The sequence below is a fragment of the Melozone crissalis genome, unplaced genomic scaffold (assembly GCF_028551555.1).
Source record: "Melozone crissalis strain CALT ecotype California unplaced genomic scaffold, PUWL_Pcris_2 ptg000088l_1, whole genome shotgun sequence".
Lineage (NCBI taxonomy): Eukaryota > Metazoa > Chordata > Aves > Passeriformes > Passerellidae > Melozone > Melozone crissalis.
The window spans coordinates 3,285,550-3,302,611 of NW_026535865.1; the positions used below are offsets into that span (position 1 = coordinate 3,285,550).

The following is a 17,062-nucleotide window of genomic DNA, read 5'->3' on the forward strand; positions in this document are numbered from 1 at the left end:
GACATCCTTGTACTGTCACAAGTGTCTGTGGAGAGACATCCCAGCTCAGCTCCCAACCACCAACACATGGAGCTGCTGAAAGCTTCACACCTTGAAAACCAACATATCTTTTTTTCTATATACTGGAACACATGGGTTGGTTTTAGCCATACAAATTAAAGTTCCTCATTAATTAACCAGCTTTGGAATAGTCAAGGAACACAAACTTTGTGCCCAAAAGGAGCTTTGGAGCAGCTGACTCACCAAGAAGGTTCATTGGTACCAATTCTGTTTTAAGAACTAAACTGCTTAAAACCAGTTCAGGAGCCAAAGCCACACAGCAGCCTGGGGCTGAGCTGAGGTCACAATTCCCCCTTTCTGCTCCACCAGTTCACTGTGGCCTTCTCTTAACAACAAGTTGCAACTGCCTGGCTGAAGAGTTACCCCATGGCTGGGGTTGCTCTGTTTTTATTGATTTGCCAGGCCCTCTTTCCTGCTCACACATTTCTCACCAGGCAATTTGCACGTTTTGCAGCCTCCTGCCCTTTCAAGATGCAGCAGAGGCCAACAACAGCCAAGTCTCTGCATCACTGGCGGATGTTGCTGTGAAGGTTTACGGGATTGACTTCTCAGTGACTAAACCCAACACTGAGAGCACAGGAGAGCTGACCTTGGAAAATTATCTCATCCTGTTTAGAGTCACACAAAACCCTCGGCCAAATCTTTTAATATGAAATATTTCACGTCATGGATTGACAGAGTTCCTTTCTTACCCTTCCTTCCGTCCACACCAAATCCGATAAGTGACTTCTGTCAGTGAGAAGGCTCAGAGGATGGAGATCCGGTCACTTTATGTGCTGAGGACAGAAGTCTCAGCTTTTTACTGTTGGAACAGGAAACACTGTCAGATCCTTCTGGAGAATTCTATTGTTACATGAGCAAATACAAATTTTGGCCAGGGTGAAAATGGCAGAGGGCATCTCTCTGCTACATGCAGGTCAAAGACCCTGGAGATGAAGGATGTAAATTCCAGCTCTTCATGGCCAACTGCAGCACTGCCTCGTTTTAGCTTTTTTTTGGTCCAGTTTCTGGTTTTGTGCAGTTTGAATTTTGGGTGTCACAGAGGCAGATGCAATATTCAATTTATTTTTAATTCCTTGTAAGAATATTTTCTTTCTAATTCAGCATCAAAGTTTTTAACTTGAACAAACCGAAGTACTGTCAGCGTTCCCAACCTGGGTCTGGCGAGCAGGGCCCAGATGTGAGACAGCCAGACAGATGTGACCTCCATCCTTCCCTACAGCCTCCCTGCTCACCTCAGGCAGCCCCAGGTGTGCTTTGCACAACCTGCTGCCAGGCTCCCTGCTCTCCATCAGCCACCCTGTGCAGGGCAGTGACCACAGCACGGCCACCAGCCACACCAGTTCTGATCCACAGCTCACCTCCAGCCCCTCCTTCCTCGGTTATTTCTTGGCACTAATGCCTGTTTTTGTTGATCCAGAGTCTAATTTGGAGGGAGCACCAGGGTTCCCAAGCCCCGCTGTGTGCTCTGCACTGCTCAGGGGTTGTGTTTTGGACGAGCCAGAACTCCCAGTTCCCGTTTGATAACCGGTTTGTTCTGTCGCTGGGAGACACGCCCTCCCTCTGTAAATGTTACAAATCAGGCGTATCTGATCCATTATTCACTAACTGCTGCTGCTTCCCAGTTCCAGCTCCTATTAGAGGGAGAGCTGATGCCAGAAATGTCACGGTGGCATCATGTGACAGGTGGTATTGATTTAGTGCCGTTGGGTTTAATGTCACTCCCGTTCAGTGGGACACAAGTGCTCGCAGATTCCCAGCAGTGGGGCAGGTCAGGACAGGAGCTCCCAGCCAGCCCCATGCCAGGCCCTGGCACTTGGGAATTACATTGGGAACTCTGCTGCAGACTGTGACATTTCAGTATCTGCTCTGAGCTGCTCTAGCACTGCCATTACAGTTTTTGTGATTGGATTCACAGAATGGTTTGGGTTGGAAGGATCTTAAAGCCAATCCCATCCCACCCCTGCCATGGGCAGGGACAACTTCCACTATCCCAGGCTGCTCCAAGCCCCATCCAGCCTGGCCTGGAACACTTCCAGCAATGGGGCAGCCACAGCTCCCTGTGCCAGGGCCTCACCACCCTCACAGGGAAGAATTCCTTTGTAAAATAAACTAAATCGTAACTATAAATCACAAGACTCAATTCTGAGCTTTCATGGCAGGTTTACAGCAGACAGTGAGAAGGGAGGTGACACTGGGTGTCACACAGGGAACAGTCGGGAGCAGAACCTGCTCTGCCCATTCCCTCCTTTTCACTCTCCATGGGATATTCCCTTTTGGCAGGATAGCTGCTCACAGCCCCTCAGGTTGCAAAGAAAACCCAAGGGAGCACGTGCCCAAAACCTGGCACTGCCCAGCCACAGGAACCATGGCATCCAGCATTCTGCTCCTGCCATTCCTGCACCAGCAGCCTGTGAAGGATCCTTCCAGCACATCCCATCTGTGCTGAGGACACTGCTGAACACTCAGCACGGTAACACACAGAGCCTCTGCCACCAAGGGTGTTTGCCAGAAAAGCTCAGACTGACCCAGAGCCACTGCTGCAGACTCTGAACCTCTGCATCCACTGGCCTGACGTGACCCAAGCCTCCAAAAGGGTTTTGGTTTAATTTTCCTTGCTCTCTCAAAGCAGGTAGCCTGCCAAGAAACCAAGCAAGGCCCAGCCCTGTGCCTGATAAACATCTGCCCATCTGGATTTCCCAAGCTTTTGGGAAAGTTAAGCAACTCTCACAGAAGGCCATTTCTATACATATTCTAGATGTATTATTCTGCACAGAGCCCTGTGCCACGAAATGGAGCTGAGGGCTGGAGCAGCAGAGCATCCACCACCCCCCGCAGGTCAGTCAAAAATAAAAACTGTCATTCATCCGGGAAATGTCACAAAGCCCTGAGTCATTGTTTATTCTAAATAGCACCGGCTCCCATCTTCAAAGTGGTGTTGAATGACTGCAATTGCTAAATGAACTCGAGAAAAGCAAAGACAACAACCCAGCCTTTGTGTGCAGGGCAGGGGATCCGTTGGGTTGGGAGGAGAAGGAAACCTTTTTCCACCTGGGAGAGAAGCCCCAGGAAGCAGAGGCTCGGTGCTCAACGGCTGCTGGAGATAACAAAAAGTGTTCCAGGGTTCACTCCTGGTGTTCATTCAACACAACAAACACCCATGAAATGTCAGTGGGCAAAGTTAAGTGGTTTCTGAACTCACTCCGTGCAGGCTTCTTTGTGAATCAATATCTGTGACTTGGAGTAGAGGATGTTTTCTTGGAGACAAGCTATCACTAGCAGCTCCCTTTCATGTCTTTCCAATCAAAAATTTCCTAATTTATAAGTGTCAAAAAGTTACAGGCAACCCATTTTGCTGATAGCAAAAGTCAGATTTAAACTTGTCTGCAGTGATGCACCAGATCTTTTGTAAACTAGGAAAAAATAATTTATTTCAAGTAATAAAGAGGACAGTGTTATGGACAATGAAGCATTAATGTTGCATCCCAAAATCTCACACACAAAAACCATTCCAGCATCACATTCAGACTCTAAGAGAAGAGCTTGGCATTGAAATGCCTGCAGGGAAAGTAGTGAACAATCAGAATTGAAAAAATAATTTGGTGACACAGCATTGACTAATGAAGCACAGTGAAATGTCAAACATTACATACAGATGAAGGAAAACAACTGGGAAAAGTAGAAATGTCCATAAATTGATTGCTAAACTATAAATTTATTTAAATTCAAGGTAAATAAAACAGGAGTACATTGCAGATATCTGAGTAGCTGGAATTAAAAGCTGTACCTCATAATATAATTATTCCTTTGATAATCCATAAGTGAGTGGTATACTACATTGCAAACATTGTGTTAAATAAACAGAAATATTTTGTGTAAAAAATGTTAACAGCCTTCATTACCAGAGATGGGAAATAGAAATGTCACATTTCTGTACAGAGGAGAGCACAGCTCTGACACAGAGCCTGGTGCTGTGGGACGTGTTCAAAGCAAAGCTGGATGTTCCTAAGACCCCAGCTGTGACAAACAGCTCTTCCCCCATCATTCCTGGGGCTGCTGGGCTCAGCAGCCAGGCTGGAACAGCCCATGGTTTGGTCCCAGACCAAAGCACAGCCAGGGTCACCTGCTGGCCCTCATCTCCTCCGTGGGACACAGCTGATTACCACCAGCACCTACAGAGACTCTCAGGCTGTCACACAAACCCTGCTTTGCTACACTCTCCAAGTTTTTCTAGCAGCAGCAGTGTTTTAAAAATATGAGTTTCTTTTTTCTCTGTTTTATTTTAGTGAACTCTTAAGACAACAGGGATAATATGCTGAAAAAAAAAGGCTGAGTATTTTTAAATTATTATTTCCATCTTGAAGACACCACCTTCCTTTGCCCTCATCTTGCAGCACAAGCATGTTTGCACAGGTGAGGTCTGTGCCACCTGCAGCACTGTGTGTACAGTTGGAAGGTGGCAGGGTCACGGTGTTTCCTTCATGGAACAACACCAACACCACAATGAGAAGTGAGAACATTTGCACACACAAAAGGGAGGCAAACACTGCACAGAAAGCAGCTCCAGTCCTGTAGCAATCTAAACTGGAGAAGATGGTGAAGTCCCAAGTCCCAAATACCCATCTGGGCAAACTGTGAGCCTGAGAAGAGTTTTACCTGTTGGTACTCTGAATCTGAGCCAAGCAAGCACCTGAACAGCAGAATTCTCTTTCTACACTGCAGCTGTGTATGTACAGAACTGAAATTAAATATCCTGTTGGCAGCAAGCTCCTAGGTCAGCACAGAAAAGCTGTGAACACAGGAAAGAATGTAAGACTTCAACAGTTATTTAACTTTGTATTGACTAAATGCCTTTTAGGAGTCATAACATTTGTCACAAACACATTAAAAATGTATTTATCCACTAAAGAACTTGTTAGCAGCTCAGTGTAAATTCTCATCCTTACCTCACAGGTTGACTGCTGTTGCAAGAGGCAACAAGAGTCACCAAGTAAACAAGAATGGAAGTGTGGAAAGCCTTCCTCAGGAAAGCCTTCCTCCACTGGGAGATGCAAGGCAGGCCTTGCACAGCCTCTAAGACTGCGACAGTTCTCACACCAGCTGAGCTTTCCCACTGCACTACAGCCAGCTTTAAGTAAAATAAAATTTTCATTTCAGTTTGGGGAAAATCCTGATGAAGAGAATCATGCTGATGAATATAAAACAAACTACAATTAGCATTATCCACAGCAGCCAGTTGACAGATTTCTTGGCGTGCTGTTCCAGGCGGTCGGATTCATCCTTGAGCTTCTCAAAGTTCTGGTCTGCCATCCTGAGGGAGTGTGACAGTGTCTGTGGAGCAAAGAGAGCAAACAGGGTCAGCCTCACAGCTGCCAGCTCTGACAGCTTCCCCCAACAGAGAAAAGGTTCAGCTGCAGGCAGGTGTTGCCCCCACTCCAATCCAACCCAGAATCAAGCTGCAGGATTTCACACATCAGCACTTGAACCTTGTGGGTTGCAAAACTTGAGGGGCCACAGCTCAACGTGCACTACCTGGTTGTCCTGTTTGATCACGTTCTGGGCAGCCAGGGTGTTGTTTTTGAGGCTGCGAGCCAAGCTGAGCATTTCCTCAGCCAGCTTCTCCTGCATGTCCTGGTGGTGCTGCAGCACAGCGTCCAGCTCCACTGCTGACTGCTTCTCGTCTGATGTGAGGCCTCTGCAAGAGCACAAGGGAAAAAAAGGGATTTACATTTCCTTGTGGGTTGATCTCACAGGTTTTCCCCAGGTTTTACATCTTTACAAGACAACAAAGCCCATTGAGTCAACTGAAGCCATTGTATTTTGGTCTCTATAAGCAGACACTTTACCCAATTTAAAGCAAATCAGGGATTTAAAGGTCATTGGGAAAACAGTTCCCAAAACATTGAGCACTGGAATGAGAAATTCTGACTTACTTTCGCCTCCTTATGTTCAACTCCTCAGAATCTGGGAAAATAAAAAAAAAGTGCTTAGCATATTATAAATTCTCATGCAATCTCAGGCTGAAAAAACAAGTCTCCTCTAAGGGATTTTTGGATATCCAAATCCTACTTAGCCTCTACCCCAAGGAATATGGGTGTCAAATGCCTAGCTGCTTTCTGCAGGGAAAAGAGGACACAGAACATCAAAAGAGGGGAAAAACCCCAGCTGAATCACATCCCTGAGGGCAGGGTTTCAGCCCGTGTGTCTCGGTGTTCTTTCAGGACACGTTAGATTGGCCCAGCTCCAGCCGCTCTAACAGTAGCCATGGAAACCTCAAATTAATTCCTCCCAGTTCCCTACGTGAATAACATGGCTGTGTATTCCAGAGGAACTGAACAACACCTACTCAAAGCACCCAGGATCACATGGCTTGCTCAGAGCAGAAGGGAACAGGCACAAAATAAATTGCCCCTGCTAATTCTGTAATTAGAATGTCTGTTTCTGCATGAATGCTACAAAAAGAGCTTCCTGAAAGTCCCTGCCACCATTGATAACAACGCTTCTGCTTTCATCTGTCAGGGGTTTTGTTTTTAAAATCTGTTGTCTTGAAAAGAAGTGAGGCACTAAATTAAAAGCAGACTTTGGGAAATATTGAATACCTGACCTCCCTCTTCCCCTCTCTGTAATACACAGTTGGAGGAACCAACAGATTGAACTTACCATCAGCAGCCAGGGGGTCCTGGGGGAGGAGAAAGAGAACCAAAACAGCAAATTACAAAGGGTCAGTGATAAAGGACAGGCCTGGCAGAGTGCCTGTGCCCAGGATTTAGAGATAAAGAGGTGCCTCCCCACCCAGCCTGGGACACTTGTGAGGCAGCTGAACACAAGCAAGACAATCTGTAAAGAAGCAGTGAACATACTGTGCCGAGCAGCTCGCTCCTCATCTGGCCCGTGCAGCGTGCCTTGGTCTGCAGGTGCACGGTTTTGGTGGCCGGGGTTCTCTCCTTGGCTGTCGTCGGGGTGCGCCCCGGGGCCAGGAACTGGTTGGCCAGAGCCTTTTCTGTGGATGAAGACTGGCAGTGGGAAAAAGCAGTCATGGAAATGACACTGTGCAGTGTGAGGTAGCTGGGGTGTGACCCACAGGCATGGGGGCGCAATCCCACAGCAGCTTCCCCGTTGTAGTGTGTTTTTATACTTTGTAATATTTTGTAATTAGCTTTGGGTTTGTATCCCCCTCCCTAATTAGTTTTGTTTTTGTATCCCATAGCTGCTTCCCTGCTGTAGTGTGTTTTTATACTTTGTAATAGTTTTGTTTTTGTATCCCCGTATTTTTACCAAATGGTTTACCCCAGATTGTACCCCCTCCCTCTACCTGTGTAATCCCTTTCCTTTGCTGAGATCATCCCCAGATCCCCACCCTGGCTCTCTGTCAGTCACTCAGCATCCCCATCCTCTCTATCTAGAACTTTCAGTCCAGGACATGGAGTGATCAGCCAGAGGCCAGGGGTCAACCCCCAAGTGTTCCTCCTAAGTATCCATTTCCTAGCATCCATACCTTAATTTATCTTATTGGTCAGTAAATGTTATCTAATTTATGTTTCCACCTCCCTTTAAATGTAACCTTGGCACCTCTCCCGGGGCTGTCAGCAGGAGCCCCCTGAAGTGTCGGAGCTCCCAAATTGGATTAACCCCTGCTAAGAGTCAGCCCCTTTATCCTCTATCGATGTCTCTTTTCAAGCTGAACTAGTAAATCTTACCAATTTTTCAGCTTCTAGGAGTCCCTTTAGGAAGTCCACTTTGCGAGAGTATTCATTCAACAGTTCAGGGGCTGGCTTGCTGTTGGAATTGAAAGATAACAATATCAAAATCAAAAGTTATCAGCATTTTCTAGCGTTCTATTTTCCAAGTGAAATAATAAAAAAAACCCACATGGTTTTTCAAAGAAGCAGAAATAGCCTCAGGTCGGGAATTCATTTGTAAATCCTCTGCAAATCACCTTTTCCAAGGCAGGGAAGGCTCAAGGAATATGTATTTCCACAGGGAAGACACACTGCTGTAGTGTTTGTGGGCTATGGCTGATTTACAGGTAAGAGATTATTGATTCACAGTATCATTAATGTTGGAAAAGACCTCCAAGATCACCAGATCCAACCTTCGACTGAATCCCCCCATTCCCACTAAACCATACTGCAAAGTGCCACATCTGCTCTCTTTTTCAATACTTCCAGGGATGGTGACTCCATCACTTCCCTGGGCAGCTTTTTCCAGTGTTTAACCACTTTCACTGAAGGAAATTTTCCTGGTATCCAACCTAAACCTCCCCCTGGCACAAACCCACAACAGGCACCCAGGGGCTCAGGGCGCTCACCTGGACTGCTTCTTCAGCTCCCGGAGCATGTCCTCCAGAGCAGCCACATACTGAGGGCAAAAACAAGATTTTAAATGACAGCATTAAGGAAAAATCCCCTGTCTGGCAAAGGCTGTGGGTGTAACACCACAGCGCTCCCGTCTCGGTTACTGAGGGGCCGGACGCGGTGCTGCGGGGCAGAGGGGCAGGAGGGCACGGCGGCCTCACCTTCTCCAGCCGCCACTCCTCGGGGTCCCGCCGCTCCGCCGCCAGCGCCTCGCACCGGCTCAGGAGCCGCATCAAGTTCAGCTCCAGCCGCGTCGCCGCCATGGTGGCACCGGAACTCCCCTCAGCGCCGGGCGCCATCTTGGGGCGGAGCGCGGGGAGGGGCGGGAAGCGCCGGGCGGGCCGTGACCGCCCCGGTTTATTTAAAAAACCCCAAAACCTCCCCCAAATCACCCCACACCCAAGGCGTGCACACGGACACAGAGGCAGCTGCGGCTCGGGGCAGCGCTGTGGCCGAGCTGAGCTCTTCCCTCACTCCAACATGGTGCAGGCCGTGAGGGGCCGGGGCATGGCCGTGGGCTCAAGGCGCTGCTGTGGGATGGCAGCTCGCCCTCAGGTGTGTTCCCGAACAGAGGTGAGGCGGCTCGCACAGCACACCCAGCATGGGAGCTCCCCTTTGCTCCAGGAGCACCAAAACCCTCCCCTGTGACACCACAGCAGCGTCAGAGCTCCCCTTTCCCCCGTCCTTATTCACTACTTAATAAAAAAAGTACCCCAAGTAAAGGCTTCCTTCGGACTAAATTACTTGTTAGACAGACATCGATCAACTACCACATGTATTTTTTAAAAGTGCAATGTTTTAATAAACGTTTTTATACATGTTGGTCTCAATTAAGGCTATTACCACATTAACGGCTCTGTAAACCATAGAGAAAATTGTCATAAAATCATACAAAACATTAAGGCAACACACATTGACCTAAACTGACTGTTGGTCCCGTGAGAATCCATTGCAAGGCAAATGGAAAAGGCACAGCAGCGGAATGGGGGGGCTTGGTTCCTGTACACTTGATCCATGTTATTCAACATGATGCTTTACCTTCTTTGCAAGGTTTTAATTTAAAGTGGAGAATATTTGCTTTAAACAACCTTGCTTAACCCTTACAGTACTGTACATTTCTGGGCTGCCTTCCCCGCAGCCCCTTAAAAGACCATGAACAAGCTCACAGCCCTCAAAGGGTTAAAGCCAAAGCTGTGGTCAACTTCAAGAAGAGTCCAGAGCACGGAAGAATTTCACTTCTCCACACAGGGAATGTGAGAGTAAGGGTCCGAGAACCTGCGCTTGAGTTTTGCTGTGGGTTCGTATTCATCCCCGAGTTCCTGAGCGTGGGCCAGTGCAGACCCTTGTGCAATGTACACCGAGTGGATGCTGTCAGTCCGCCTGGCTGGCTGCTCCCTCCGCTGCACCCTCTGACACTCTTCCTCAGAGAAAGCCTCGTCCTGGGATTCTGTACATTTGAACATCCCGGGAGGAAGTTTTATGTTTGCTGTTGGCATCACTGGAGTTCGACGGGGCACTTTAATCTTGGACAGTGTTAAGGAGTATCTGCGCCTTGAAGCCAGGGGTGCGGAGTAAGAATCTGAAGAGGTTTGCGGGAGAGAAGGCACTTTGCAAATGTCTTTGGCAGGCACGCTGGAGCTCTGAGCGCAGCAGTCTAATCCAATAATTGCTTTAAAGAAAGAAGATACTTAGAGACTGATAGCAGGCCTAAAATGTAACTCAATACGAGCCACTGTGACCAGATAATGTTTGGTCACCTGGCTGTATGCAATGAAAGATGTAGAATAAAAAAAAGCACTTACTACCTTAATACTGACCTTCGGTATCCACCCGGCCTGGTTTGTCCTCCAGCAGGCTCTCTGTGCTCGCAGAGGTCTCCGAGTCCACGTTTTCCTCGTCAGAGCCTCGCTGGTCGAGCTCAGGTAAGCGGTAAGTGATGTCCTCCCTGCACCAAACACAGGCTGCAGCACCTCTGACACAAGCACCTTCACCCAGCTCGTGTTCAGAGGTAAAGCATGTAGCCATTAACTATTAACGCTCATGGTGTTCTCTCAGTTAATGCTTTGTATTTTCATTTTTCCCCCTTATCAAAGTCTTACAGAACAGAGTTAGATCCTTTTAGACAAAAAGGCATCCTGCTTTACTACCTGTGTTACCAAGTGCAAAGGGCATGGCCTGAGCAGGTAAAAGGGGACTTACTTTTCTTCTTTTATTGACTGTATGCGATCGATGAGAATCTCCTTCTCCCGGTTGGCTTCAGAAACATCCTCCTCTTCATGCACAGAGTCCAGCTCTGAGGTGCCACTGTCACTTCCTTTGACCTGAGAACTTTTACTCTGCAAAAAAGATTCACATTAACACTTGTCAGTCACAAATGGCTACACCTGCCTGCAAGTTTCAGAGTGGAAGACAAATGAGTGGGTCAAAGGAGAGGCTGATGGAATTGATGAAGAGCTGTTAGTTATCCACACAAATGTTTCAAAAAGTAAGAAAATTTCCTATTCACCTGATATCCAGGATTTTGTTACCTTTTTTTGAGCTGTGAGGCTCAGCTTAGTTTTAGTAGTCACTTAATGAGTAATATTATTACATCCAATGTAAGTTACACACAGTGTTTATAAAATATCAGGTGATGACAGAAGAGCCCAGCAGCCCTGCATGCAGTCTGGGGACGAAGTTGCACCAGTACATGCAGTCCTGATTGTTCAAGAGTGTTTAAAACTGAGTTACAACCTGTGTAAGTATTTTAGTCATGCAAGAGTACCACAAGAAAACCCCATGCACTGGAACCAGGCAGTTGTACATACCAGCTTCCCCTCGTAAGGGGAAGAGAACCCAAGTTTTATAGGCCAGAGCTAGGGAGAGATGGAGACCAAATTCACTATATGCAGCCTCTGATCAGACAGTTTGGTTTGTATTAATCAGTACAACAAAAACAAATAGTATTTTCCCTCCTAGAATGCAGCATATTTTTGCACCCCAGCCATCCCTGGAGTGAAGGAACTCTTTTGCCATATCAGACACTCAATCTTAGTTCCACTGACAGAATTACATGGGAATAGATTTTGACCAGTACAAAAGGAGATTCCCACCCCTGCACCCTTCATGTATCAGAGCTTCAGTGCAGCTGAATATGAGCTCCTATCTACACCTTTGGGCAGTTGTTTTTTTCCAGCTGATTTTTGAATCACTGAATGGATGGACAGGAGAAGTAGCACTCCCTCCCCAAGAAGCTGGTGGAAGTTTTATTTGGAATTTTTATTTATTTTGGAAGTTCTATTTCAACACTTACCGTGTTCTGCCGAAGCAACGAGAGCCGTCGGAAAGCAAAGCTCTCTGCTGCTTCCAGCTGATTGATTTCTTCCATTTTTATCTTGTACTTCCTTATCTGCTCCTTTATGAGCATCTCTACACACCTGTGAGAAAGGCAAGGTGTTACTGAGCTGCCTCATACCCTGAAGGTTCTGAAACAGCCATGGTGGGGTGGGATGCTGCTCCTGGCCTGGGGGTGTTTGTCACACACACGTGGCTGGAGTGTCACACAGTGTCCCAGCCCACCCCTCACAGCAGCACTGCATGGAAACAGGTGAAAAGTCCAACACAGCAGGCACAGCAGGCAGGTAATGGTGACAGGTAATGGCACATGTTCCTCCTGGGATCACCAGAGCCTCCCATGCTGGCTGTACACAGTGGTGAGCACACAGACATTACCACAGCTGCCAACAGCTCCTGCTGCTTCTACCTGCTGTCCCTGTGCTGGCACAGGCTGGCAGAGACACAACGAGCCTGCAACTGCCCTTCTCCAGCTCTACGGCCCCAGGGTCAGTAAGAAGTTACAAAAAGTTGTCATTTTTGAAACTCTTTCCATTAGAGGCAGAGGCAAGGCCAGTGAGGATAGTGAGGGGCTCTCACAGCCAGAGTTACTGCAGGGTGAGGAGAACAGAGAGGGTCAAGGACAGAACCTTCTTCAATTCAAAGAACAATGCAGAAGAGATCATCAGGGGTTCTAAGTATTCAGGAGATAGCTTAATTCTATATCATATTTTTTATTATGCCTTGTATCTCAGCAAAATAGATAATTAGGGTACAAGCCAACAAAAAATAGATTACCTTGATGTAAAACACAAACCTGAGAGTAAAGACTTATAGATCATCCTACTTTATGCTTAGTAAAACATGTGGAAGGTTTGAGAGGGGTGTATGAACTGGCAGCACTGGCAGAGCTAAAATTCAACAACTCTTGAACCTCAGCTTCTCAGCTTGATATGTATAACAAATACAGCTAGTGGTGCTGACCTTCCATCCCATTCCAAAACACTACTTCTCAGCAGCTGCCAAAACTTACATGGTTGTTTTTGAGACATCCTTCATGCTGGTCAAGGGGTCAGAGGTATCGGGACAGCGCAAGAGGCACGGAGCAAACACGATGGCCAAGGCGTTGGGGGACATGCGGTTCACATCTTCTATCAAAGACACTCTGGAATCCAACATCCAGGAAAAGAGATTTTAACCTTGCTAGAATACAAACACCCTGATCACACCTTGCCAGAGTTCCCAAATAACACAAGGAGGCTTCTTGGACACTCAGTATGTACAGCAGCCCAAAAAAGCTTTACAATTATTTCATACCTACTAAGTAGATAACATTTCATGTATCAAAGGATCAGGGAGTCACCCATGTTAAGCTAGTCTGGTAGCTTCTCAAAAGTGTACTGGTGATTCAGCATCTTCTCTTCAAAAATCCCTTTTGCCCATGTTCAGAGAGCTGCTTGGAAAGTCCCCAGGTTCCTTGGGTAAGTGCAGCCCTTTCCCAGCACCATTTATCCCTGCTCCTGGGACTTGCCTATGCTCCTCCTCAGTTCACTACAAAGCCCCTCTGTCTAAATCCTGGTGCTTGGATGATTCACCAAGGCTTTGAGATCTACCTTGTTCTCAAAGTTGTTCTTACCTGGTTTGATCCAAATACACCAGGTGTTGAAGTAACCACACACCTGTTTGTGAGCACAACTACCAGTTTGAATTCTTTCATTTCCAAACCAGCAGCACAATCCCCAAACTGACACTGAAGGTGTTTAACACTTTAGAAAGTTTCCAAGCAGCATTCAGAATCACAGTTTCTCTACAAATGAAGAAATTAAAGTCATTACTTGACAAGATGGAAGATGAGTCGTTCCAAGGTATTGTGATTTGCTTGTGGGAGCTTCTCCAGGACACTGTAAATGGCACAGAGTTGCTCCTGTTTCTCTGGCAGTTCTGCACAAAGGGAGAAAACACAAGATATTAATTGCTGTGCTAGGCTAGTGGAAAGCTTAAAATTCTGATAAGTCTTACTCTCATTTAATTAGCAGCTATTATAACTGACTGTTAAAGTCCCCCTCATGGCACTGCAATTATCCTGCATTTTCAGGAGCAGCTGCTGATAGCAACCATCAAATGCCACAGTAAGACCTCCAACACTATCTAGGGTGCCTTAATCCCACTGAAGTTAAAAGAATCTAGGTATTAAAAGTATCTGTATATCCAGATCTGGTTCAGAATAACAAGAAAAACCCTTCCTGAAAGAAAACTTATTGACATCCTTATTCTGTTTTTAGAAAGAGCAGCTGTAAGTGACACGTTAAAATTAAAAAAAGAATCCTGAAGCAAGATGAAGTAAGCTAGAGGAGAAATTCCCTGAGGAGTGTTTTATGTAAAATGTCTAAAATCATTGTTTTAAGTGCACTGGAAGGAGCTGTTTAGTCAGCATGAGCATCTTCAGAATTCTTTTCCCAAGAAATGTTTGAAGAATGGTTTTTAAACCTACCTACAGCTCTGAGAAAATCATTGTACTGTGCTGAGGTCATTAGTGGGTCTGGCAATTCCCTCAGCCACTGCTTAAGGATCCCTGTGATGGTGTGAATAGGGTAATTCTCCAGTTTCACTGAGTTTGGGTCTGAAAAGAAATGTTTTATTTAGAGCAGTTCATTCCTTTGATGCACACAATGAGACCCCATAGAAATAAGATTAGGAACATTCTAATCTCCTGTTCACAGAATCCCAATTACTATCTGCTGCCTATTTTTAACTTCTGAATTGAATTGATAAATCTGATAACATGATGGCCAAGGTGTTGGGGCACATGAGGTTCACATCTTCCACTAGAAGCCACTCTGGAATTCAACATCCAGGAAAAGAGATTTTACCCTTGCTAGAATACAAACACCTGATCACACCTTGCCAGAGTTCCCAAATGACATGTAAGGAGGCCTCTTGGACACTCAGTATGTACAGCAGTGCAAAGAAACTTTAAAATTATTTTCATACCTACTAAGTGGACAATTCAGAACTTGAAAATAGGCAGAAGGTAGTAATTTAAAGGTACTAAACAACAAAAATAATACAGCCTGAACGGTCAGCAAAAAGCTGCTTTTGAACACTAAGAAGTGACAGATACATTCAGATACAAGAGAATTGCAGGGAAAACTGATATCATGCAATGACATGCAAAGAGTCAACACTGCCTGGACCTTCTTGCAGCATCTGCTTCAGCTCCTTCATGCGATTTGCTGATCCTGATTTCCTGTAGATGCCTTCAGTGTAGAGCCCGTGCATCTCCACGTACTCCAGCAGCTTCTCCATGACCACGGGCACCGAGTTCCTCTCGCTGGTCAGGGCGCTCACGCACACCCCAAAGTGTCCCCGCAGGGACTCCGTGTCCTGCTCGCCCTGGGGGTGACACAGCTGTGAGCCACTGCCCCTGGGGGTGACACAGTGAGCCCACTGCCCCTGGGGGTGACACAGCTGAGAGCCCTGGGGGTGACAGAGCTGTGAGCCCACTGCCCCTGGGGGTGACACAGTGTGAGCCCTGGGGGTGACAGAGCTGTGAGCCCTCTGCCCCTGGGGGTGACACAGCTGTGAGCCCTGGGGGTGACACAGCTGTGAGCCCTCTGCCCCTGGGGGTGACACAGCTGTGATCCCACTGCCCCTTCCCTGCCCCAGGCACTGCCATGGCTTCCTGCTACAACCACCTCATGCTTCCAGAAGCTACAGCTGAGTGCTTTATTCTGCCTTGGATCAGAAGGCAGATTTGCTGAGCTGCAGCAATAAAGAGCCTTTATGGTTCACACTGCAGGATTGCCTTATCAGTTTGGCCAACACTGCACACATACTCTGTGAGAAGGATTCCTAAATTAGCTCAAGCATCACCTCCTAGGAGAATGCTGTTTCTGCAGAGGGTCCCTCTCTCACTGAGGAGGGAACTGTTTAAGCCATTTTATTCAGTGCCTGGGCATCCACTGTTCATTTACTGAGAAATAAATGCAGCATTTTGCATGCACCACTTCTAGTACCACAGAACCCCATCCCACATCCATGGGCCTTACCTTTTTCCCACAAGAGGTACAGCTGCTCTGGATTTTGGACATGCACTTCTTGTGACAAGTCAGCTTGCACACTAGAGAAAGAGCAATTGTTACAAGCATCTAAATCACACTTTGTACCCTAAATTACCCACTTTCTACATGGCCTGTTCACTCACCACTGCACAGACAGGCCTTCTCCATGGGCCAGATGTAGGAGGAGCAGTGCTCACACGACTGCCGGATGCTCACTTGGTAATTTGTGAACACGTGGCCATTGTGCTCTTCAATCTGGTGAGACAGCAAGGAACCAGTGAACTCTTCTTGCCTTTAAAAATTATTGTTATTATTTTTATAAAACCTTATTATTATTAACAAAACCATCCATTTCCACCTTTTATTTTACAATCGTTTCACCCTGAAACCAAATTTCACCCTATCTTAAGGAACTTAAGTTTGCTGGAACATTTCATACTTGACTTGCTGCCTTAAAGTTCATCAGTAAAAGAGCTGTAGTTTTGTCATTAATATTGAGTAGTTGTTTTAAACAGCCCATGCTTGAAATAGCCTTTAGACTTTAAAAGAAGCTATGGACAAGCAAGAAAATGCTTGAGTACCACCTATCACTGCATGAGAAAGATCTCTGCTTTGAGAAAACTGGTTTTGTATTGTCACATCTTCATAAAAGAGGTAAGTGAATGAGCATGCAAAACAAACCAGAATGTCAGTACAAAATCAAGCTCTTCAAAGGGTGTTTGTGTGCTGTGAGTGCACCTGAGGACTTGGATTATTGCAGAAAGAAAACACTTACTGCACGATCCTGCTTCCGTTTCTTCTTCTGGGCTTTGGTTTGCTGCAAAGGGAAACAAAACTGGCCTTAGTCTTTGAAATTCAGACATCCCATTCCTTTTTTCTCCCTTACTGAGTTTCCCAGACTTTACTTCACCTCCAGACATTGGGACACTATCCTGCAGCTTCAGCTTGGTTTGAGGGTTGTCTGAGCTGACACTATCAACTTCCTAAAAACCAACTGAGCTCACTGCCTGATGACAAAGCAACTCCATCTCTCAAACCTCCAGAGAACTCCTATGTTTTCACCAAAGAAAATGCACACTTTCAGATTCTGAAAATATTAAGTTAAAAAATTAACAATTCCATAAAGGTGTATCAGCAATCAGAATTTGTTATACACATGATGTGTGTATGGCAAGTGTTTCCCAAATAATTAAGAATGCCATGGAAAAGGTTGTTGAGATAACACAGGTCCCCTATGTTAACAGAGCAACAGTGTTTCATCATACCATAAACCAG

The 17,062-nt window shown here is 46.3% G+C and overlaps 2 protein-coding genes across 7 annotated transcripts in view; both read right to left on the reverse strand.

Moving 5' to 3' along the window:
• USE1 (unconventional SNARE in the ER 1) overlaps window positions 1-8,713 on the reverse strand; it is a 190,183-nt gene extending 181,470 nt beyond the window's left edge. The window contains exons 1-8 of the mRNA XM_054291214.1: window positions 8,576-8,713; window positions 8,369-8,418; window positions 7,758-7,836; window positions 6,921-7,073; window positions 6,721-6,739; window positions 5,994-6,024; window positions 5,593-5,755; window positions 4,214-5,391 (exon numbers count right to left, since the gene is read on the reverse strand). Coding sequence (XP_054147189.1) covers window positions 5,209-5,391; window positions 5,593-5,755; window positions 5,994-6,024; window positions 6,721-6,739; window positions 6,921-7,073; window positions 7,758-7,836; window positions 8,369-8,418; window positions 8,576-8,713 — 816 coding nt within the window. The 3' untranslated portion in view covers window positions 4,214-5,208. The remainder of the gene's footprint in view (window positions 1-4,213; window positions 5,392-5,592; window positions 5,756-5,993; window positions 6,025-6,720; window positions 6,740-6,920; window positions 7,074-7,757; window positions 7,837-8,368; window positions 8,419-8,575) is intronic.
• Window positions 8,714-9,190: 477 nt separating this feature from the next.
• The window catches only part of MYO9B (myosin IXB), a 47,321-nt gene continuing 39,449 nt past the window's right edge, over window positions 9,191-17,062 (reverse strand). For 4 of the 6 annotated variants that reach the window (XM_054291162.1, XM_054291160.1, XM_054291161.1 and 1 more), the window contains 12 exons: window positions 16,563-16,604; window positions 15,931-16,042; window positions 15,776-15,846; window positions 14,921-15,119; window positions 14,218-14,346; window positions 13,562-13,667; window positions 12,760-12,891; window positions 11,707-11,830; window positions 11,222-11,269; window positions 10,614-10,750; window positions 10,232-10,359; window positions 9,191-10,083 (listed from right to left, as the gene is read on the reverse strand). In XM_054291162.1, the coding sequence (XP_054147137.1) occupies window positions 9,647-10,083; window positions 10,232-10,359; window positions 10,614-10,750; window positions 11,222-11,269; window positions 11,707-11,830; window positions 12,760-12,891; window positions 13,562-13,667; window positions 14,218-14,346; window positions 14,921-15,119; window positions 15,776-15,846; window positions 15,931-16,042; window positions 16,563-16,604 (1,665 nt within the window). In that variant the 3' untranslated portion in view covers window positions 9,191-9,646. Of the gene's footprint in view, window positions 10,084-10,219; window positions 10,360-10,613; window positions 10,751-11,221; window positions 11,270-11,706; window positions 11,831-12,156; window positions 12,338-12,759; window positions 12,892-13,561; window positions 13,668-14,217; window positions 14,347-14,920; window positions 15,120-15,775; window positions 15,847-15,930; window positions 16,043-16,562; window positions 16,605-17,062 lie in introns of those variants that run through there. The other 2 variants (XM_054291163.1, XR_008484019.1) reach the window with 2 other exon arrangements.